Source organism: Ailuropoda melanoleuca, chromosome 15, assembly GCF_002007445.2.
Source record: "Ailuropoda melanoleuca isolate Jingjing chromosome 15, ASM200744v2, whole genome shotgun sequence".
NCBI classification, from domain to species: Eukaryota; Metazoa; Chordata; class Mammalia; order Carnivora; family Ursidae; genus Ailuropoda; species Ailuropoda melanoleuca.
The window spans coordinates 17,414,835-17,439,366 of record NC_048232.1 but is presented as its reverse complement, the minus strand read 5'-3'; the positions used below and the strand labels follow the sequence as shown (position 1 = coordinate 17,439,366).

At 37.3% G+C, this 24,532-nt stretch overlaps 1 protein-coding gene across 1 annotated transcript in view; it reads right to left on the bottom strand.

Annotated features, from left to right (window-relative positions):
- Positions 1-24,532, bottom strand: part of MALRD1 (MAM and LDL receptor class A domain containing 1) — a 683,830-nt gene that overhangs the window by 499,670 nt on the left and 159,628 nt on the right. The window contains exons 12-13 of the mRNA XM_034644348.1: positions 17,636-17,812; positions 14,626-14,788 (exon numbers count right to left, since the gene is read on the bottom strand). Of these exons, the coding sequence (XP_034500239.1) occupies positions 14,626-14,788; positions 17,636-17,812 (340 nt within the window). The remainder of the gene's footprint in view (positions 1-14,625; positions 14,789-17,635; positions 17,813-24,532) is intronic.

Genomic DNA, 24,532 nt, shown 5'->3' with positions numbered 1-24,532 from the left:
CAGCAAGTTTCTTTTAAATGGACAGAGTTTAAAAACCCACTTTCATGGTACTCCTTGGTGACTGAAGATATTAAACTAAATTTATAATTTTTATGATGAAGATTAAAATGTCAGATTGAAAGTAGAACTAAATCAAGCAGGTGCAGGTGAAGAAATGTTTCCATTAGAATAAAATTATCTAAGAATGCAGATTATAGTAAGAGATGCACTTGGCTAAATTTTAGGAAGCTGCTTTATAACATAAACTCAAAAGAAGCATTTCCAAAACCTTTTTCTTAGTGCTGATATTTAAGAAAGACAGGAAAGGGAAACTATTAAGGCCACTGTATTCTTAATGAGACTTGCAATCTAGCAGGAGAAGGAAAATAAACCCACATGGATATATGCAGAAAACTCTACTGATGGAATACCAAGTATCTGTAAAATAAGGACAACCATACAGTACATTCCTGAAATAAATTATAACTCTAAAGTCAGGCAGAAAGTTCTCTTTTCCGGTCTCAACCACCCATACCTTCCACTTCCAGATATAGCTTACTTGACCAACATTCTAACGCTAAAATGATACCATTTCCTTCTTGGCATCTTGACCACAGCAAAACACATTCTCCACTATCCCAGCAACTTCTAGTCAAGATTCTCATCTAATCTGATACTAATATTCAGTGCCCCTGGAATTTAAAATAATGGCTTTGCTTTGGGGTATCCATAGTGTTATTTTCTAGACAGTTTTGCCCATAATATTTTTTCACACGGTTTTCAATGCCATCAGATATGATGCCAACCTCAAAACAAAAGTTAATTTTACTTCTTTCCCTACATAACTGGTTTTCATCTTTTCTAAGTAGCACCCTTTACTTTTGTGAATTTCTTTATTCCATTTTAGAGACCCATCCTCTTCCCATTATGGTTGACAGTAATCCATAATGTACTGGGGGTGAAGGTATGATACAAACAGAAAATTCTTTAGTACTCTGGAGAGGCAATCGTTCATCATATAGGTAAAAATAATGGCATTGCTTCTAACTTCCTGGAACTTGTGGACTGGGGAAGACATACAAGGTCTTTACTCCCCAGAAATACTGTTTCTCTTTAGTTAATGTTAATAAACCCCCCCATAATTTCTTTTTCTTCCCTCTTTCTTCTTTTCTCAATCCTGTCTACAGATAACAGAATTAATTTTAATGCCCTTGTATTATCTTCTGACTCGTTTGCATGAAGAACCTAAATGATTCCTGTATGCCCCAACTGCCCCTCACCCCTGCCACTATTAACCTCCTCAGTGTAGTATAGATGGTTCTCTGCAATTTGATCCAATGTATCCTTCAATCTTCCATCATAACGTAAGAACTAACATTTAACATTGCGTTATGAGACATGTACTTTAATCGTTTTGCATGCATTTTCTTACTTGTGGCTGACAATAACTGTATGAGATAGTAGTCTTTTTTCCATTTTTTTTTCAGATGAAGAAACTAAAATGCAGAGAGTTTACACCATCACCCTTTTTCACACAGTTAATGAATACTGGCTCTGGGGCTAAACGTAGCATTATTTTATTTCACTTGTTAACTACCATAAGTTAAGTAATGGCTCCCAAAGATAATCAGGTCCCAAACCCTGGAACCTGTAAAGCCTGATATCTTATATAGCAAAGCCTATGCAGTTATGATTAAATTAACGATCTTGAGATGGAAAGATTATCCTGGATTAATGGACGAACTCAACGCAATCACAAGTGTCTTTACAAGAGTGAGGCAGAGAGATTTGAAACAGACATGAGAGGAAGAGGCAATGTGACCATGGGGGCAGAAAATAAAGGGATGTGACCACAAGCCAAGCAATGCCGGCAGCCACCAGAGCCTTCAGAGAGGGAGCACCCTGCCCATACCTTTATTCTGGCCCAGTGATACTTATTTCAACTTTCGGCCTCTGGAACTGGGAAAAATTGAGTTCTGTTGTTTAAAGCCACCAAGTTCGTGACAGTTTGTTACAGCTGCCATGGGAAACTAACACAAAAACTGAAACCCTGTTCTACACAGTCACCTATAGGCAAATCCTCTGGTTCCCAAGTCAGAACCAATCTCAGTAGGAATTAGAGTGATGGCCACAGAACTGGGTTCAAGGGCATTACTTCCAAATCTGTAGTAGCTTGGATAGAAAAATCAAATAACCCAAACCTGAAGGAAATGGGGTGCCCAGAGGCTGGGAATACTCTTCAAAAACAAGGCATCAAATTAGAATTAGAGAAGCATCCTGGAAGACATAGGCCAAAAGTAACCTAAACACTTATGCGCATCCTTCAGTTGTTATACTGCAAGAAGAGCTGGTTCTTGAGCTTGGCAGGGCTAATTCTGCAAGATAGAAACTGCCAGTGGCTTCTGAAGGGCGAGATTCCCATGTCACAGCAAAGTGGTAAGGCAGGTTGGATGAATGTGGTCACATGCATTCATTGCTGGGTGAATAGCTGCAAGCAGGTGCCTGGTTTAATGAAGGGGCAACATAAAAGCAGATCCCTGTCTACGTGTGACAGACAGAGCTCTGGCTTTGACAGATTCTGCTCTACACGGACATCGTTAAGTGCTAGCAACAGAAAGACACCAGGATCAGGATGTAGACTTTGGTATGTAGGGTTATACATCCTTCAGTGACAAAGTATAGTAAATTAAACTAGAATGCATTTATTTATAGGCACACCTTGGAGATATTGTGGCTTCAGTTCCAGACCACCAAAATGAAGCAAATAGCTCAAAAAAGCCAATCAAATGAATTTTGGTATCCCACTGCATAGAAAAGTTATATTTACACAATATTATAGTCTATTAAGTGTGTAATAGCATTCTGTCTAAAAAACCCACAATGTATATACCTTAAATTTAAAATTACTTCATTACTAACAAATGTTAACCATCAAGGGAGCTTCTAGTGAGCTGTAATCACTGATCATAGATCCACATAACAAATCTAGTGATAATGAAAAAGTTTGAAATACTGAAAGAATTACCAAAAGGTGACATAGAGACACGAAGTGAGAAATACTGCTGGGAAAAAAAAAAAAAATAACACCAAGAGACTTGCTCAATGCACGGTTGCCACAAACCTTCAATTTGTAAAAAACAAAATATGTGTGAAGCTTGATAAAACAAGGTACACCTATATTAAAAAGTGTTAAACTGTTTACCTATTAAGGAAAAACAGGTGGTTCTTTCTCATAACATTTACCAAAATAAGTTGTCAGATGAATTAAGGACATAATTGCAAAACGCTGAAACTACTGACATACAGTAGAAAATACAGGTGAATTTTATATGAACATGGATATAGAAGGCCATTCTAAGCATAAGAGATGGAGTGATGTCAGCAAGATGGCAGGAAAAATGGTTCCTGTCAGTCCCCTCAGAGAAAGACCAACTAGCAAGTGTCTACAGACAAGGCACCTTTGTGAGAATGCCAGAACCAGGGGTGAAGCTGAAGGACACCCTTGGCTCAAAAAAAAAGAAAAAAATACACTTGCAGGGTAAAAGGGGCAGCTTCACTTTGACCCAACACCCCACCCCAAAACCAGTGCAGCATGACACCAAGATGTACCCCCAGGAACCTCTGGTTTCTCCAGTGTGAAAAAAGAGCCCAAGGTGGGCATCCAGCTTCCCAGCGTTACAGGTGCTTCTTAGGATGCCCACTTAGGTCTCATCTCACAGGGATCACTGGAGAAATAAGTGGGGTTGGACATCCTGGTATCAGAGGCAGAGAGGAAAAAGAAATTCATAGGAACTAATGCTGGGATCACTGTGAGCTGTAGTCCAGCTGGTGGCGGTACCTGGGCAGAGATCCTAGCCAGTGGCTTTTCCCGTTGCAGAACCAAGATGATGATCTCCTCTGGCCAGGGAGCTCAATTGGCTGGCTTTGGGTCTGCATCCCCAGCCAAAGGGCCCTATAGACAGAGCCCATTCTATAGCCTGCCCATACAGGGAAGGAAGTCAGCAACCCCACCCAATGCTGAACACTGCCTCTGGCCCCACCCAGACAGGGAGCCTAACCAATGAGCCCTGGGAGGTCCCACAGCCCAGGCTATGAGCCCACCCAGACAGGGAGCCAACCCAGTAGATCTGTCCAACTGCTGAGCAGAGACTACAGCCCTGCCTAACCAGGACACCTGAATAGTAACCATGGGCAGCCTTGGAGCTCAACATAGAGTATTGCCAGGATACAGAGCATAGCCAATGGCCCTGTTTAGCACTGGAATGAACCCAGCCCATAGGCCTGCCTGATTGGGGAGCATAGCCTGAAGTTCTACCTAATCCCAAAGAAGCCTTATCTGAATGCTGAGTCCTGCCAGAGACACATCTGGGTGGGGAGCACAGCCAGCATCCTCACCCAACCACAGCCCCAGCCTGAAGCCCCACCCAAACACAGAGACCAACCAGGAGCACCACTCTGCCAGGGAACACGGACTGTGACCCCAGCCAACCAGAGGTGAATGCTGAGTCCAGCTCATGGTTCCACCTGACCATGGGCCAAACTAATAGCCACCCAATGAGGGAGGGAGCCAGCCAAGCTTTGAATGTCAAGCTGAGTCAGCAGGCTCATCCAACCACAGAGCTCAGCCAGAAGCACTCCCACCTCACAGAACAGAACCCTCACCTAATTACAGACCCTAATAGCAAGCCCCTCCTGCCCACAGTTACTTCTGTCTGACCCATCCGAGCCCCAAAGTGAACTATTATTGGCTTAAAAGAGAATGGAGAAACTGTAAGATAGCCTTATGGCAACAACAAAAGAAAAACCTGTAGCAGATAAACAAAATATTGAGATAGAAGAAACAAAAAGCACACCACCACAAAGAGTCATCAAATCACAAAAAGATAGCAAGAGACAAAGAACAGAATAAAGGAACTACAAGACAGTAAGAAAACAATTAACAAAATGGCAATAGTAAGACCCTACTTATCAATAATTACTTTAAACATAGGTGGATGAAATTCTCCAATCCAAAGACTTAGAGAGGCTGAATGGTTAAAAAACGAGAAACTAGATCCAACTATATGCTGCCTACCAGGGATTAACTAGAGTTTTAAAGACACACATAGGCTGGAAGTAAAGGGATAAAAAAGATTCCATATAAATGGAAACCAAAGGAGAGGAGGGGTGGCTATACTTAGGCAAATAGACTTTAAGTTACAGTCACAAGAGAGAAAAAAAGAAGGCCATTGTATAATGATAAAGGGAATAACTGATAAAAATGATATAACAATCATAAATATTTATGCATTGAACATTAGAACATATAAACATATAAAGCAAATAATAACAGAACTAGATAGAGAAATAAACAGTACAATAATAGTGAGGGATTTTAATATTCCACACCCAGTAATGGATGGATTACTCAGACAGAAATCAATAAAGAAAGAGCACTACAGGGGTGCCTGGGTGGCACAGTCATTAAGCGTCTGCCTTCAGCTCAGGGCGTGATCCTGGTGTTCCGGGATCGAGCCCCACATCAGGCTCCTCTGCTGGGAGCTTGCTTCTTCCTCTCCCACTCCCCCCGCTTGTGTTCCCTCTCTCGCTGGCTGTCTCTGTCTCTGTCGAATAAATAAATAAAATCTTAAAAAAAAAAAAGAAAGAGCACTACAGTGTTATTTGACTATATATATGACTATATGTAACATATGACTATGTCATATGATTATATATTGCTATTTGAGTTAACACTATATAGTGATACAAATTCCAGAAAATTAAATTATTACACAGGTCTTTTCTGACCACAATGGTATGAAACTAGATACCAATAACAGGAGGAATGTTGGGAAATTCACAAATATATGGAAATCAAAACATGCTCTGTACAAACGATGCATCAAAGGAGAAATTTAAAAAAATTTACAGTTATAAACACCTACATTAAAAAAAATAAATTCCTGGAAAAAAATAGGGTAAAAACTCCTTGATGTTGGTCTTGGTAATGATTTTTTTGGATAGGACACCAAAAGCACAAGCAACAACAGCAAAAATAAGCAAGTGGGTCTACATCAGTCTAAAAAATCTTCCTTACAGCAAAATAAATTAGTAACAAAATGAAAAGGTAATCTAAAGAATGGGAGAAAATATTTGCAGACCATATGTCGGATAAGGGGTAAATCTCCAAAATATTTAGGGAACTTCTACAACTCAATACTTAAAACAACAAAAAACCCACCCAAATAATCCAATTTAAAAAGGGTCAAAGGACTTGAATAGACATTCTTCCAAAGAAGATATCCACCTTGCCAAGAGGTCCATGAAATTGTGCTTAGCATCATTAATCATCAGAGAAACACAAATCAAAAACACAAGGAGATACCACCTCGCACCTGTGACAATGACTATCATCAGGAAGACAACAGGTAACATACGGTGGCAAGGAAGTGGAAAAAAGGAAACCCTTCTTCACTGTTGGTGGGATGAAAATTGGTGCAGTAAATATGAAAACAGTAAGAAGGATTCTTCATATGGACTCACCATATGATCTACCAATCCCACTTCTGGGTATATACCCAAAGGAAATGAAATTAGTATCTCTAAGAAATACCTGCACCCTTATGTTCATCACAGCATTATTCACAATAGCCAAGATATTTAAAGAACCCTAAGTCTCCACTGACAGATGAATGGATTAAGAAAGCATGGTGTGTAATACACACACACACACACACACACACACACACACACACACGTGCATGCACACAGGAATATTGTTCAACCATAAAAAGAAGAAATCCTGCCATTTTGGACCACATGGATGAATACTGAAGGCATTATGCTAAGTGAAATAAGTCAGACAGAGAGAGAAAAAATACTGTATGATCTCACTTACATGTGAAATTTATAAAAACCGAACTCATAAAAATAGGTAGTAAAATGGTGATCACCCAGGAAAGAGTGGGGGGGATGGAGGAAATGGTTACAAGATAATTTCTAGGGATATAATATATAGGATGGTGACTATAGTTAACAATGTACTGTATATTTGAAAGTTGCTAAGAGAGTAGATCTTAAATATTCTCACCACACACCTTAAAAACAGTAGCTGTGGCATGATGCATGTGTTAACTAACCCTATTGTAGTAATCATTTTCCAATACAATCACATTGTGATTGAGAGAGTATTAAAGCATCTAAATTGGCCATAAATTTACACAATGTTATATGTCATTTATATCTCAATAAACCTGAGGAAAAATAGGATTCTGGAAAAAATAACAAAAAGAGAAATTCTAAAGGATACAGTTGGCAGATATAACTATGTACAACCTGAAAATTTTGAAATGTAAAAACATTATAAACTAATAAAAGGCCAATAAAAATTGGGAAAAACTTTGCAACATTCATAAAGTTAAAAAAAAATACCTCGATCCTTTAAAAGATCATGTAAGTCAATAAGAAAAATAAGCACTACCTACTGAAAACAAAGCAAAGAGCACAAACAGTAAATATAGACACACACATACACAGAAATACAAATGCACAAGGCACACACACACACACAAACTTGATTACCCTGATTAGTACTGAAGAAACGGAAAAAATATACAATTAGCCGGTACTTTAACCATATTTTCAAATTGAAACTGTGAAAAAAATAATTAAATACTCAGTGTTTGGCAAGCATACAGAAAAACAGACACAGTCATGTCCTGCTTACAAAAAGGTACATTTTTGAAGAGCAATTTAAGATTATAAATCAAATGGTTAAAAAATGATTGATAAGATAAAAATTCTACTTTTTTTTTTTTACTCTTAGGATATAATCTGCAATGTGTGAAAACCTGTAAATTGTTCAATAAAGACTGATTAAATTTGTGTATAATCAAAAGCAACTCATAAATCAATAGTGAGGAACTGAATTAGTGAATTATGGTGTATCTATTTAATGGAATACTATTGGCCCATTAAAAGTATTGGTGAATTGTTTACAGATTGTGTATAAAATTAAAAGATTAACTGAAAACAATGTTGATTATTTTTATTTATTGCATTAATTGAAAGCAACATCGTTGATTGTTTAAATATACACACAATGCTTTTATCGTGATGGTATAATTATCATTGATGTGGTGTATCTTTCCTACCTATATGTAAACATTTTCCTACAATAAAAATGAATCTCCTCTTTTGTGGTAAAAGGAAAGAATTTTTGTAGAAATTTAAAATGTTGAGAAATTCTTAAGGGAGTCGGTATGTGGTCATTACTGACAGTATCTTTTTTAAAAAATTTTTTAAAAGATTTTATTTGTCAGAGAGACAGCGAGCACAAGCAGGGGGAGTGACAGGTAGAAGGAGAAGCAGGCTCTCTGCTGAGCAGGGACCCCCACATGGGACTCGATCCCAGGAGGATCATGACCTTAGCCAAAGGCAGACACAACCTACTGAGCCACCCAGACATCCCTACCAATAGTATTATCTTAGTTCATTTGTATTATCCAATAACATCCAAAAATAGAGACTCCCTTCAAGTATTATTAAAGACACATACACAACCAAGATAGTCCTGAAGACTTGGTAAGCTATCTGAGCCTCCCAGTGGACCTCTCTTTCAGCAAGTAACACTTTCCCCCGGGCATTACACATCTATTCATGCACATGCTGGTTCTATGTGTGATTAAGTTTTCTATTCTTTCTAGGTACTTAGAAAACACATGTCTAACATAAATTATGTGCCTAGTCAAGGATACATTGGCATCTTTCAGGCCATAAAGCTCTTTGATGTTTCCTCTAGATTTTGTCTAACAATAACAGTTCTGTGCTGGAAATAGAATAAAACTACATTTTTTTTTCATCTTAACGTAGTTAAAGGAAAAGCATATTTAAAAATTATACAATGAAAATGAATTTTTAACTAATTTCTGAATGCAGTTATAACCATGATATAACACTATTTTATTAAATACTAATCTTTGATAACAGCATAAAATTGTACACTGAATGATGAATTTATTCTTAAAACTTCAGCTTGCATAGCAAATGTACCACCTAACCCTTGTATATCTGTTATTTTAAGTATGGTCTGCAAGTATGACTTTCGGTGAAGATTTTTCTTCAATTCCGTGTTTTTAAGCCACTGTAGTTAACTTTTAAAATTACTTACCAAGCTAAAATACACGGGAATAAAATTAAAATTAAAGTGATTTAATTCACTTCATTAACACAAATTATTAATGTATGCAAATATAAAGAATATTTATATTATTTAACTCAAGGACAATGTAAATAGAAGCAATTTTTCTTGTGCTGTAGAGGTCCAACTATGCTTTGTATTCAGTTCTGTGGTAACACGGCCGGAAATGGCACTTCCCACAAGCATTACAACAGTTAAGAGAAAATTATTACAGTTAATTTAGATTTTGACTGTTTGCACTTTTATTTTTTATTTCAGCAAAAGTGCAACTAAAGCCTGGTATTAAACCATTATTCCAGATTTATAAAACTGGATCTTTTAGAAATTATATTGAGAGAGTATTAAAGCATCTAAATTGGCCTATAAAATACTAGCTTATCTTCTTACCAAAGAAGGCTTGGAGAAAGCAATAATTCTAGTATTTAATGTCTAAGAGATTAAAGCTGTGGACATTGTTATTGTTGCAGAGCAGAAAACATTAAGAGATTTTCAGTTTTACTGAAGCTTTTATCCACGTTTACATCCAGCACTTAGATACATGATGATATGCATGGTTATGTCACAGGGACAGTTTACATTATTTATGTGGCTTTTAGTTTATAATGATGTTAAGCCTGCACAAATGCATAACACATATAGGAATGTAGGTGCATTTCCAGCAGTGGGGGCTATCACTCATGTCTACCTGAAAGACAATGACCAGTGATATGAAACAAAAAGAAAAATCTAAGAAAAAGCACTTCTACTTTACAAATGACACACTTAGGAAACTGTGTTCTATCTAATCTGCATTTTTAATGAGATAGTTCATATCCACATGGCTTCTCAACAATCTGTACGCAAACTAAAATCCAATGTATTTTAAAGTATCTGTCTTTTCCAGATAGGTAAAAAGGTCTGAGGAAAATTTTGGGTATTATACAATGAATGGAGCAATGCAGAGGGTGCCTTGAAAATACATGTCTTCTAGATTAACTGAGGGTAAAGATATTTCTTTTTCTTTTTAAGATTTTATTCATTTATTTGAGAGACAAAGAGGGAGAGAATGAGCAGGAGAGAGGGAGAGAGACTCTGAGGCAGACTCTGGGCTGAGTCCATCCCACGATCCCAGGCTCCATCCTGACCCCGAGATCATGACCTGAGTGGAAACCAAGAGTTGGACGTTCAACTGAGTGAACCACCCAGTGCCCCCTGGGGGTAAACATAGTTCTCGCACACTATTTCTCAATTATAAGTTATATTTCAAGACATGAATTTCATTTTATTTTTAAATGCAATTACCTTAGAACAAATTTTTTGTTTCTTTGTGCTGAAACACTTTATACTATTTTTTTTATTAGTCACTAGATTTAGAGAAAAATGAATCTGCTCTGACCAAAACTGGAATAAGGCAGTGAGAAAGCCATCCTCTGTCTTTCAGCAATACCCTCCCCACTTCCTGCCATGGAGGCCTCTAGGGATGAGGTTCTAGAGACTTCTAGGAATTACATTAAAATACAGATTCCCAGATGTACTCCTTGAGATTTTGAATCAAGTGCTTCAGAATCTGCATTTAAATATATTGTGTGTGCATATATATATATATATATATATATAGACAGTGGCCTTTGATTGCCATTTTGAGAAACTTCTTTAAGGCTTCTATGAGCACCGTTAGAAACTACTAACCAAGATTAGGCATACATATTCCCCTAGACATCATTCCATATCAACAATGAAGTGTGGAGAACTTAATTTTGCCTGTAGGGATGATTTTATTCTCCAGATAAATCTTAATATTAAATCTCATTTAACCAACAGATGAACATTCAGTTAAAAAAAAAAAAAAAGATTTAAGTGCCAAGAACTCAAAATTTTGCTCTCCTTGGCTTCTTGCAGTAAAAATAAATAAGTTGGATCAAACCAAGTCTTCTTCGAGGAGATAAAAACAATTATAAATTTATGGTACTTAGCTATGAACCAATTTACATGCTATAGTAAAACTGCCTGAGCTAAAAGACTAGGCTAATTAAACTGAATCTGGAGGTCAGAGTAGAGAAGTCTGAGATCATAGAAAACTACAAATGGGGATTTCAGTCATTTGAGCGTTCAACTCTTGGTTTCCACTCAGGTCATGACAGAATAATTCCAAATCTACAATATTCTAAATACATTTAAATTTGAATTAGCTTCAAAGCTCAGGTGCTAGGGGATCCAAATATCTCCATGTTAAGCAATTAAAAAAAATTCTCAACTGATTAGGACTAATGTTTTTGCCAAGTTCCCTAGTAGTACCTGGTATATAAATGGATATAAACTCATTTTTCTTCCGTTTTTTTTTCTTTTTTACTACATTATGTTTCTTTTTCCAAAACACTAAGAAATAACTTTTCAACTAAATATTCCGTCACTGCATAAGTTAAAGGAAATGGAAATTTCACCCAACCCCAAACTCAAAAGAACATGCAAATTGCAACTGATAATATTTACAATGAAAGCATTAGTTTATTTCACTGAGTATAGCTGAGAACTGTATTGATTTCTATGTGCCTTAATTTCAACCCTAGGTCAAAACTATGCTTAGATGCCCTGAGTTGGGCCTTGCTGATCAGGGTGTAGAAAGAATCCACTCACCAAGCCCTGCGTGCCAGGGCCATGGCTGCATGTTTCCTGCCCAAGAGGAAGAGATGCCTTTTTTCTAAGTTATATCAAAGTGTTGAATAAACCAGCTGTACTCTCCACAAACAAAGTGAAAACTAAAGATGTAACCCTTCTTTTAGACCACAAAATTCATTTCAGGTAATTAGTTACAAAGGCTTACAGGTCCATTAAAGTGTGAACACCAAATGGTGGAATGTCACTTGGAACATCGCTTCTTTTAGATTTTACCACTACATTTTCGTGATGAAACGACATATTAAGATGTTATCTAAGGGGCGTCTGGGTGACTCAGTCGGTTGCATCCAACTCTTGGTTTCGGCTCAGGCCATGATCTCAGGGTCGTGAGATTGAGCCCTGTATCAGCCTCTGCACTGGGCATCAACTCTGCTTGAGATTCTCTCTCTCCCTCTCCCTGTGCCCCTGCCCCCCGTCCCATTCTCTCTCTCTCTCTACCTCTAAAATAAATAAATACATCTTTAAAAGAAAAACATGTTATCTAAGATTTGAACTACACAGTGAAAACTTCCCTACATATTCCCATACCACCATGACTTTTCTAGACTTTTTATTTCTTCAATAAGTATATGAAGTGAGAGAATATTTTGAAACATACAAATGTGCTCTTTTTCTTTTGCACTTGTTTATGAATGATTTTCACCAACCTGAGCTTGAACCCATCTTTGCCTTAAGGAGAATTGGTATCACAGAATGTGAAGACAAAGAAAGAATTGGTTCAGAGCTTTTTGATTTTCAACATTGGGTCTTGAAAACTATTTCAAACACAATGGGCTTAACAACCTGTCTTCAAATTTCTGGAGCCACACATCTCAGGGAGAAAAGCATTTTCTAAATTACAAAAAGCTTCCCTTTAAATATAAAAAAAATTAAATTTGGAAAATGGAGCTTGGAGATTTGCTATAAGCTACTGAGTAGGACGGATATATGATGCATAAAAACTATTTCTTAGGACAAAATAAAAATGTCAAACCTTCCTTGGCTGCAGAAGGAGCCCAGAGAGGAGAGGAGAGGGCAGCTAGGTGCAATACAAGCTTAGCGACTGCTCCCTTCTCCAGATTCATTGTCATCTAGAGTACATCTATTAAATATTATCTGACTATTAAATATTCTTATTTAGGGGCGCTTAGATATCTCAGTTGGTTAAGAGACAGCCTCCAGCTCAGGTCGTGATCCCAGGCCTACATCCTGCTCTCTGCTCAGTGGGGAGCCTGCTTCTCCCTCTCCCCCTGCCTGCTGCTCCCCCTGCTTGCTCACGTGCATGCACACTCTCTCTCTCTGTCAGATGAATAAATAAAAACCTTTAAAAATAAATATTCTTATTTAAAATATATTCAATTTTTTTGCTTTGCCAGACTATAGTTATAAAGCACAAATATACAGGCCCTAATCATCAACCAATTCATTCAACAAATAATTATGGAGACTTATTATATCTCAGTCATTTAGAAATAATGCAACAATAGGGAAGCCACAGACCCTGTGATTACCCAGAGACTGTGCAGTCTATGGGGGAGAAAGGGAGGAGAGAGACAAGCAAGTTAAAAGTGAATTATATTACTGTGCTTATAATATGCTACCATGTTTCTATTCATATCTTTAGCACATAGAAGTGAGATTTTCTAGTCTGCCTTTTTCTTGATGGAAATACAGATTATTAATGCAGTGTGGTTTATTTAGATGCGCCAGAGAAACCTTCTGAAATTACACTTTGCTTTCCTATGAGTCAGAAGCAGCACAAGAAAAATTTGTACACTGAAATCTCCAAAGTTAACTGCCAACTGTTGAAAGTGATCAAAACACTTGGTATTCATACCTGCCACTCTATATACATTGGGCAACATGGCTGCTAATATCAAAATCAAATTATGGTAAAACTGGAACCATTTTAACAAAACAAAACAACAAAACAGAGATCAGAAAACCAGAGGTAAAAAGTGATCCCAGAAGAAATTGTGGCTCTCTTTGAGTACCAGGTTATGTTGGCCAAGGCAATGATGGACTGGCAGTAGACACACCCCCATTAGTTTTCTTTGAAACAGAAGACATAGAAGTGGGGCTCTTGAAGCTTTAACTGCAGAGAGGTGTGAAGGCATAAAGGTTTTGAAAACATTCTCTGTAATATAAATGGGGATCCCCTTGCTGTCTTCAGTAGTACTTCCATGAAGGAAAGAATGAAGAATGGGATCTTTTAAAGAAGTAAGCATTCAATATATCTGTGGACTACAAAACAGGGAAAGGTAGGAGTTATGAAGCCTTGGAAAGAAAAGACCAAAATAAATGACAATGATGATCAAAGACTGGAAGAGGAGGGAAAGAGGGCGAGGAGAAAGAGGAGCTGGAAAAGAAGGAAACAGAGAAAAGATTTGGATGGAGGAAGGAATAAACAGATAATTTTATTTTTTTAATTTCTTAAAAAAAATTTTTTTTAATCTTTTAGGTAGGCTCCATGCCCACCATGGGGCTTGAACTCACAACCCCGAGATCAAGAGTCATATGCTCTACTGACTGAACCAGCCAGGCGCTCCCGAATAGATCATCTTAAAACAACATATTAACAGTCCTTTTCAATGAGTGGTGATATTACAAATTGCTTTTCTTTATGCTTTTCTCTAGTTTCTATGACTTTTATGAGAGCATTCACAGCTTTTTTAGTTTAAGACTTTTTTTTTCCTCAATTTTATACAAAAGAGTAGCCCATTTACTCTGTAACTTCATCATTCATTGGTTTAGGACAAGGTGGTGTGGCAGAATTTGGGAACTGCTTAACACAGAGTTCCTAAGAGACATGTTCAAAGTATGTGGTCACTTACGTTGTATGATCCACTGACGGCCTACGATTTTCTTCCCCATGATGAATACTAATTCCATTACCAAGTCTCCATCTGAACGTGTTTGAATCTTGAATTAGGTTTTCTGAGATTGGCTGGTACCATTGACACAGGCTTCCTTTTTCAAAGCTGCAAACATTCGTAGCTTGAATAGAGTAGAACAAAGACAAGATGAGATAATCATAATAAATGGGTCAATAAACTGCAATTTCTACCTGTATCAGCACTTTCTTACTGTTGGGTTTCTTTTTTTTATTATCTTTTAAGAATAATTAAAATAATTAGACAAATGATTTGTATTATCCCTAGAAGGGTTTTAAAGAAATCTATGTGTACTATATTCAAATATCTACAGTAGCTATAACATGGGAATAAGTGCATATACTAAAGAATTTGTTCTGATAAGGAGGTGAGATTTTAATTAGTTCCTCAAATAGCAATCTAGGCATTGCCAATCTCTTCTCACATAACACTGACATTGCTTACCAAGTTGTGGTTAAGTCTGTACTTTTGCCACGGTATTATTACAAAGCTAAACTTCAACTCGGTCTTTGAAGGGTTAGTCCAAATTCCAAACTACTTAAGTTCAAAGCAATAATATTTTCCTTGAAAGTTTTCAATATTCTTGTAATGACTGTATCCTAATATCACATGAAATTACAAGTCCAGTGATTTTTGAAATACATAGGCTGTGTGTGAAATGTTCTTTCTTCCTCTCTCTCTCTCTGAACATGTCCATGTGCCTGTCTTAAATTCTCCACTGTTCTTATGTATGCTATAGAAAACCCCAGCTTTTAAATAGCATAGGCAATGTTGGCAAACCCCTGCCATCATTTAGAAACTTGAGTTCCTGATTTAATGTAAAGTTTGAGAAGGAAACACTCTATCAAAAAAAAAAGAAAAAAAGTAATTTTTAATCATGACATTTAGGTGTGTTATTTAATCTCTGACATTGATAGCGATCATATAATTATATTTATCTTGTGAAGAGCTTTAAAAAAATTTTTTTTTGTTTCAGAGGTAGAATTTAGTGATTCATCAGTTGCATATAACACCCAGTGTTCATTACATCTAGTGTCCTCCTCAATGCCCATCACTCAGTTACCCCATCCCTCACCCACCAGAGATTTAAAATTCAATAGGATTCTGTTCTTCATATCATTAAAAAAGAAAAGAATCATAGATTTCTTTTTTAATTAGAAGGCATAAAGTTTTAGTCAGGCAAGATGAATGAGCTCGAAGATCTGCTGTACAACACTGCACTCACAGTCAACAATAATATATCGTGCATTTAAAAATTTAAGAGGGTAGCTTTCATGTTGTGTTTCCTGCACAACAGAAAGCACTAGAAAATGTAAGACCATAGATAACAGACATATTTATTAAAATAGTTCATCTTACAAAAAGATGGAGGAAGAAGGATCACATAATTTTTCAGAATAATAATTCAGTCCATGTGTATTCAAAGTAAATTAATAACCCCATGATTTTAAAATAATAATTTCATAGGAGACATTCATTCAGGACATTAAAAGAACTTTATCAAAACGGCCCACCCCATCATATCTGACGTTACTAAAATTGCAAAGCTGGGGGCACCTGCATAGCGCAGTCGTTAGGCGTCTGCCTTTGGCTCAGGGCGTGATCCCGGCAATCTGGGATCAAGCCCCACATCAGGCTCCTCCACTGGGAGCCTGCTTCTTCCTCTCCCACTCCCCCTGCTTGTGTTCCCTCTCTCACTGGCTGTCTCTCTGTCAAATAAATAAATAAAATCTTTAAAAATAAATAAATAAAATAAATAAATAAATAAAATTGCAAAGCTGAACAAAGAAGAAAGTCAGTATTCACTAAAGATACTCATTAGGTGAAATTAACTCAATTCTGTGTTAACTTCCAGAAACATCACAACTTATGTATGATCATAACAGGATTTGGTCTTCCCATGAGGAAGTCTGAATACCACAACAATTTCCATTATATTATCTCCCATCTGCAATGCACCATATGCATCCCTAGCCAACTTGAGTTAATTAAAATCTCATCTCACCCAAAGAGTGAGTTAGCTTTGATTTTATGAGTTTTGGGGTCAAGATAAGTTAGTTAATTTATTGTGTATTTGTACATTAAGAAACATTTCTTTTTCTAAGTTAAAATAAATATGAACCTTATTTGACTTAAGTTTTAGAATTTCTACATAATGCTGACAGAAGACAGAATAGACTTTCACTATACTCCGTATTATCTGCATAGTCTGAACCCTTCATATCATCAAGACTCTTGAGAAATATTATAGTACAGGAAATTCATATACTATCCAATAAATAGTAGAGAAGGGGAAAAATAGCAGAAGTGTTCACTCTTTCTGAGCTTGTGCTTTGCCCGTGCAGACACAGATCAATTTTTCTCCTCTAAGACTGTATCTTCAGCTAAGAAGTTCACTTTTAAATTTAAAATGTGCCTTAAAAGCCAGAGATTGGCAGATGCCAATAAGTAAAAACCATCCTTCAACAGGACACAGGTACTGAAGAGCCCATGTGTATTAGAATTGGTTCTTATGAATTTTGCATATTTAATGTAGTATTCATTTTCTATTTTGGCAATGGCAAAATTTGAACAAATTCATCTAGTTTGAGATTATAATACTTGCACTTTAAATATTCCTATTTCATGAGTGTGAGGAGTAAAATAGGGACGAATGGGGCGGGGGGGAAAGAGCTAGTCAGTCATCATCCCAGAGTCAAGAAAAGTCCAGAAACAAGTGTTTTGAATCCAAAACTTCAATAAAAACACTTACCTCTTGTTGAGCATCATAGAAGGATGCACGCTGATTCTTCTATAATTTTTTATACAAACAGCTTTTACATTAAGAACCCGCTCTAAGTCAAGTTAAAAATTTCTAACTAGGACACGAGGCCATGCTGCTTAAAGGTTATACTAGTATTGACTTATCTGTTTGTTGACTATGTTTAATACAAAATAGGAATTCACCTACCACAGAACAATTCATCTGACTGGTCAGGACAGTCATATCTAAAATCACATTTCTGGATTTTTTCAACACAGTGACCATCGGACCTGCAAACAAATTCATCATCTGTACAGTTGTGTGGAGGTAATGTTACTGGAGCTGACATTTCTGGTGGAGTTGGGAGGTCCACTGGCAAATTACCTTGATAGGAGAAAACATACAGTCGTAATTCAGATTTTTCCACTTAAGATGTTACACAATAGGCTTTTCTAAGTATATTTCACACTCAGTATTATAAACAATATTTGGTAGTCTTTGGTAATATGCTGAATTTCATGTAAGCATAGAAGTTGGAGTTCTTGATCTTAGCAACAACAAATAACTGGGTATAAATAGAGGAAGGTGCAGACAGAAATTACTAAGAAACTCTTCAGAACTCACTGAAGAAATGGGAGGCTCAAGGACAGGGCTAGGATCAGCGGGAACCAAGGGAGTCCCAGATGCTGGCATTAGAAGCCAGAGTCAAGGTCTGGTTAAACTTTCTAGTCCACTAGGTCAATAAACTCAGCTCTTCCACTGCTACAATTAATCCAGCAACTCTTCATCCTTGTTTCACCTGACCTCACATATTCAAGATTCAAAGTTGCAAGAGAGGCCCAAATGAGAAGTATTCACCTGGAGGTATTTATATAATTCAGATGATTTCTGAAATTACAGAGCTTCGAAGGAATTTATAGAAGCTAATTTATATAGCAAGTTATTCAATCAACATTTATTAATAATACCTTGTGTCATGGACATGGTAGGTGCAATAGACTGAAAGCCAAATATGCCGTCATTGCTGTAAAAAAAATTAACTGAGTAGTGGATAAGGCACTCAGGTAAATCTTTCATTGCAGTTCCATAGGATACACTTATGAGAAAGAGTATAACACCATGGAGGCAAGAATGACACCTAGCCTTTCACTCCTGCATTCACAGCACAATTCACAGATCACAGTACATGGTGGGCACACTATCACCTTGAAATGAGTTAACAGATAGATGGATGGATAGATGGATGACAGAGTGAATGAACAGATGGACAAATGGAAGACTGTACAGCATATGGAGGACAAGTGAAAAGTACACATCAGATGGGAGGCAGGGAAGACTTTCTGGAAAAGTAATGTCTTAAGTTTTTAGCTTTATTTTTTTAAAGATTTTATTTATACGAGCAAAAGAGAGAGAAAGAGAGCACACGCGTGCGCGTGTGCCAGGGGAGGGGCAGAAGAAGAGGGAGAGGGAAGCAGACTCCCTGATGAGCACAGAATCTCACACGGGGCTCTATCACAGGACCCTGAGATCATGACCTGAGCCAAAGTCAGACGCTTAACCAACTGAGCCACCCGGACACCCCAAGTTTTTAGCTTTAAAAGATGAGGAGTTGCTGGCGAGATGAAAATGGGTAGAAGGTCCTTTTGGGCAATGAGCAAAGATTTGCGTGAAGGCAGAGAAATACATTGGCCCATTGTTTCTGGAATGCTGTGGTAATTTGGCATAGAGAAGATCTTGTGATAGAATGCGCGTGATAAAGTCGCTAGACGTGGAATTAGTTGGCAGACAATTAGCACATCATAAAGAGCTAAGTGGGACCAATTTAGGAGTTTGAAATAAATACAAAAAATGGTGGAGAAAAGCCAAGGTATATAATTTCCACTTTAAGAAATACTTTTCTGGCATTAGTGCGAAGAATGATTTGCAGGTGGTTCTGACATGGAAGAGAACAGCTAAGCTTTTACTTTAACTCCAGGCAACTACTAAAGCAAAGCAGAATGAGTATAGAGGAAAGAGCAAAGACCTGGGCAATATCAAACATCCAGTATCTAGACGACTGGGGATTTGGGTGCTATTGGGAATTTGAGGAGAGTCCAATAAATACTACTTTTTTTTCTTAGCTCAAGCTTTGAAGTAATTAAGAGCTAAAATTGAAGCATATAAGGGATAAATCAAAATATCAACTTTTTATGAAGTTGATAATGAAGAAAATGATCTATATCTATAGACAAATGGTCTTTTAAAGCATAAAACTCAGAACGAAACAGCCTAAGTTATAATCTGTGCTGGAATCTTCTAGCTCTCCTTGTATGGAAGCCTACCATTGTGAACTACAGTCAGAAGTTAAGCAGATCTCACGCTTCCTTCAGCTAACTAGACCGAAAAAGAAAAGAAAAACTCCGGGAACAGGTATCCATGCACAGGCCCTCCTTGCAAATTCAGCAATCTGCTGTTACTTCTCCACAGTTGACATTAGGGTTCACTCTTGGATTTGGGTTACCCACTATGGGTTTTAACAAATGTGTAGGGGCGCCTGGGTGGCATAGCGGTTAAGCGTCTGCCTTCGGCTCAGGGCGTTCCCGGCGTTATGGGATCGAGCCCCACGTCAGGCTCCTCTGCTGTGAGCCTGCTTCTTCCTCTCCCACTCCCCTGCTGTGTTCCCTCTCTTGCTGGCTGTCTCTATCTCTGTCGAATAAATAAATAAATAAAATCTTTAAAAAAAAAACAAAAAAACAAAAAAACAAATGTGCAATGATGCTTCCACTGTTAGAGTGTCATACAGAGGACTTCCACTGCACTAAAAATCCTTCGTGCTCTGCTTTGCCATCCCCTTCCTCNAAAAAAACAAAAAAACAAATGTGCAATGATGCTTCCACCGTTAGAGTGTCATACAGAGGACTTCCACTGCACTAAAAATCCTTCGTGCTCTGCTTTGCCATCCCCTTCCTCCTGAGTCCCTGGGAATCGTGGATCCTTTTACTGTCTCCATAGCATTCTCTCTCAGAGAGTGTCATATAGTTGGAATTATATAACATGTTGACTTTTCAGATAGGCTTCTTCCTCTTAATAATATGCATTTAAGTTTATTCCAGGTCTTTTCATGGCCTGACAGTTCATTTCTTTCCAGCACTGAACAGTATTCACTGCCTTAAGGCATTCAATTAAATGAATACTCAGTTAAGAATTTATTGCATGAATAGTCTGTATCTCTTCTCAAGCAGGGCAGGACCTTAATATACCTTCCTTATTACCAAGTATTAAAGTGCGCTACAATACACTTCGCTGTACATTTCTTTTTGAACCTTTGTGAACACGTGACAGTGTATTTCTAAGACAAAGCATCTTGAAATGAAATTGCAGTTATAGGGTATGTGATCAGTCAACTTAAGGAGTTGTTTTCAAAAGTGGGGGCGCCTGGGTGGCTCAGTTGGTTAAGCATCTGCCTTTCGCTCAGGGCGTGATCCCAGGGTCCAGGGATGGAGCCCCACATTGGGCTCCCTGCTCCGCTGGGAGCCTGCTTCTTCCTCTCCCACTTCCCCTGCTTGTGTTCCCTCTCTGCTGGCTGTCTCTCTGTCAAATAAATAAAATCTTAAAAAAAAAAAAAGTGGTTTTACCCATTTCCACTCAGAAATGTTTGCATTTCTCATATTCTCAGAATCCAGCTAACAGTTGGCATTATCCAATGTAAGAAATATTTGCCAGTATAATGGGTCTGAAATAATTCCTTTATATTTTAACTTGTATTTCCTTGATTATTGAGATTTTAGGGGCTACTCTGGCACCTTACTCTAGCTTTTGACCAACTGTTCACATCCCCTGCTCTTTTTTTTCTATTGAATTGTTTGGGTTTTTTTTCTTATTAAATTATAGGTTTACATCCCATATACTCTATACTAATCCTCTGTCACTTACCGAGGTGACATATATGTTCTACTAGTCTATGATAGGTCTTTTCATTTTGTATGGTGTCTTTCAAAAATAAAAATTTCTAATTTAATGCCTTATAATATCAGTTATTTCCTTTATGGTTTGTGCTTTAAAGTTCCAGTGGAAAAAATATTCTTTCCTGTTTTAATATATTTTTTCTACAATTTTCACAAAATTTTGATACTTTTACTCTTCACATTAAGGTCTTTACTGCATCTGGACTTTATTGTTACCTGTTGTCTGTGACAAAAATCTAAATTCAATTTTTTTATATGAATTCCAATTTTTGATCTACTAATCTACTGAGCAACTCAAATTTTTCTCACTTACATTTGATTATGTAATGTATTACTCATACATAAGGATGGATAGAAAACATATGCCTGATTTAAACAGTAATAAAGAGCCATAAATCTATCACCCAGCTTATGAAATTAAAATTCACAGCTTTGAACTCTCCGTTTCCCTGCTGATACCACATTGCCATCTCTCCAGGTTAGCTGTACACTGAATCTTGTGTTTTTCATTCACTTCTTTAAAAAAAAAAAAGATTTTACTTACTTATTTTGAGAGACAGAGAGCACACATGACGGGGTGGGGGGTGGAGTGTGGGGAGCAGAGGTAGAGAGACAAGCCTATTCCGCACTGAGCATGGAGCCCCATATGGGGCTCAATCTCACAACCCTGAGATCGTGACCTGAGCCAAAATCATGAGTTGGACACTTAGCTGACTGAGCCACCCAGGTGCCCCGGTTTTCATTTGCTTTTATCATTTCCTCATTTGTATATATGCCAGATAACCTTCTATAGCGCCTATTAGCTCATTAGGTGATTAAATGAGATGATATTGTGAACTTCTTAGAACAGTGACTATACACATGAAATACCACATGGGTCCTTTTTAAAATAAATAAACTGTTTAAATTTGAACTTGGATGAATGGACTCATTCTCCATATAACTTTCGGCAACTTGATTTATTTCCTCAGCAATGTGCATTCATCTGTCCATGTTAATTATGCTCTCGTGATTCACTTACTTTGATTGTTGTATAAGATTTCACTATGTGATCTTATATATTATTTAGCCATTCTATAGTCAGTTTTTTGGGTTTTTTTAGCTGATTCTGTTTGAGGTTTTATTTCATACATTCCTCCTGATGTTTCTGGGAGTGGGACTGCTTAGTCAGAGAGAACGGAGAACTGTATGACGACTTTACTAGAAAAAGCTGAACTGTTTTCCAAAGTCACTGCATCAATTTCCATACCTCCCAGCAATGTATAAATATTCTGATTGTGTTACGCACACATTATCCATTGGTATATGTAGATTTACCCGCATGTTTGCCACTTTCTCCGCTGTCTATTCCCTTGTGCATCTCAGGCCTTGTTGAGCTCACTTTGTCTTTATCTGATGCTCACACTTACGTATTTCATTTGGTAAGAGTCTGCTGCAGTAAAGCCTTCTTTTGTGTTTTTGAGGATATTATCCTGTGAATGCTTTTTTTCACCCTCATTCCTGAGGGTTTTATTTTATTTTTTTTGCTCTAGACTAACAGTTATTATTTCTCATAACTTTAAAATTATATTCAACTTTCATGCTTGTTGTTGTAAAGTCCGCCATGAGTCTAATTGAGGTCTTTTTGTAATTTTTTAATCTCTGGTTATTTTTAACATAATCTTCTCTTTTCTTTGTTGTTTCCCTAATTCATTTCCATGAGTCAACACCTGAATTTATTCTTACTATAATATTTTGCATGAGGTTCACTACACTTCTATATCCACACCTTACATTAATTTTAAGCCAGGATAGTCTTGGAAAATGACTTCTCCATTTTCTTTATTCTCTTTCTGTAACTCCAAGATTTTTATTTCATTGAATTTATTTCTCATTTCAAGAAAGCCAACAGGATTTTTTTTATTTGAAAATGTCCTGCCCCCTCCCCCCCCTTTTTTTTTAAACAATGTCATGCTATTTTTTTAGGGCTTGGAATCCTTTAATATTTTAGATTATTTATTGGCTTTCTATTTTTACATAACAAAATTCCACAGACTTTAGAAGTTCAGACTAATAAACAGTTGTTGTCTGATACAGTTTCTGGTAGACTGAAGTACAGAAGAGGCTTAGTTTGGTGGTTCTGACACAGGGTCTCATAAGATTGCTATCAAGATGTTAGCCAAGGATGCCATCATCTGAAGGCTGGACCTGGGCTGGAAGATCTGCTTCCATGGGGCTCATTCACATCCCTGAGAAGTTAGCGCTACTACTGGCAGAAGGCCTCAGTTCCCAGACTCCCCATAGGGCTACTTGAGTATCCTTTTGACATGGTTTCCTTCATACTGGATTCCTTCATACTGAGTGATCCAAGAGAACACAGGGGAAGCCTAGTTTTTGAAATTACTCACAGTCGTTGCCCTCTTGGGTCGATGGTTACACAGGTCAGTCCTACTCAGTGTGGGAGGGAACAGGTACACGAGGCATGAATACCAAAAGTTGGAGATCACTGGGGGCTTTTTTGGATATGGTTACCATAATTTTCTATCTTGTCTTGTCTTTATCACCTAGTTATAAGAGTTCTTCTAGATCAACCTGAGTCATTTCTTTTGAACTCCATTGGTACCCCCAGTTCAGGGGTGGTATATTCCTTTTGGTCCTGTTTTACTCTTTTCTTCCCTCTCATCTATGCAATATTTTCTTACTTCTTAACTCTGACAGTCACATTACGCCTCCTGTTCTTTTTTCCATACTCTATTCTCATCTGGGGTATCTCTTTTTTAAGCTCAACATTTAAATATATGCATATTATATTATATTTGACATTTATAGGTATATGTAGTGTTACAGTGTTCAGATCACCTGGTCTGCCACAGTATTAAAACCAGTAGTCATAACTGCATCCATAGGCCTGATTTCAATCTAAACAAGGAAACAGTTCCCCTTAAGAAGAAATCATGAACATGAGCGGATTATCTTAGAAAAAGAAGGTTAGTGAGCCATGCTCTGGAAAAATAGAGACACCCCACTTTGAATATCAGAAATTAGCCAGCGATGACAACTAAAAGGACCAGTACTCTAAAAAAGAAACTGTAAAATCTTGAAATACTTTGTCCTGTCCTCATCACTCTTTATTATTCTACCAGAATGAGTTCATCTTAAAAACCAAGTAAGGCCAATATGT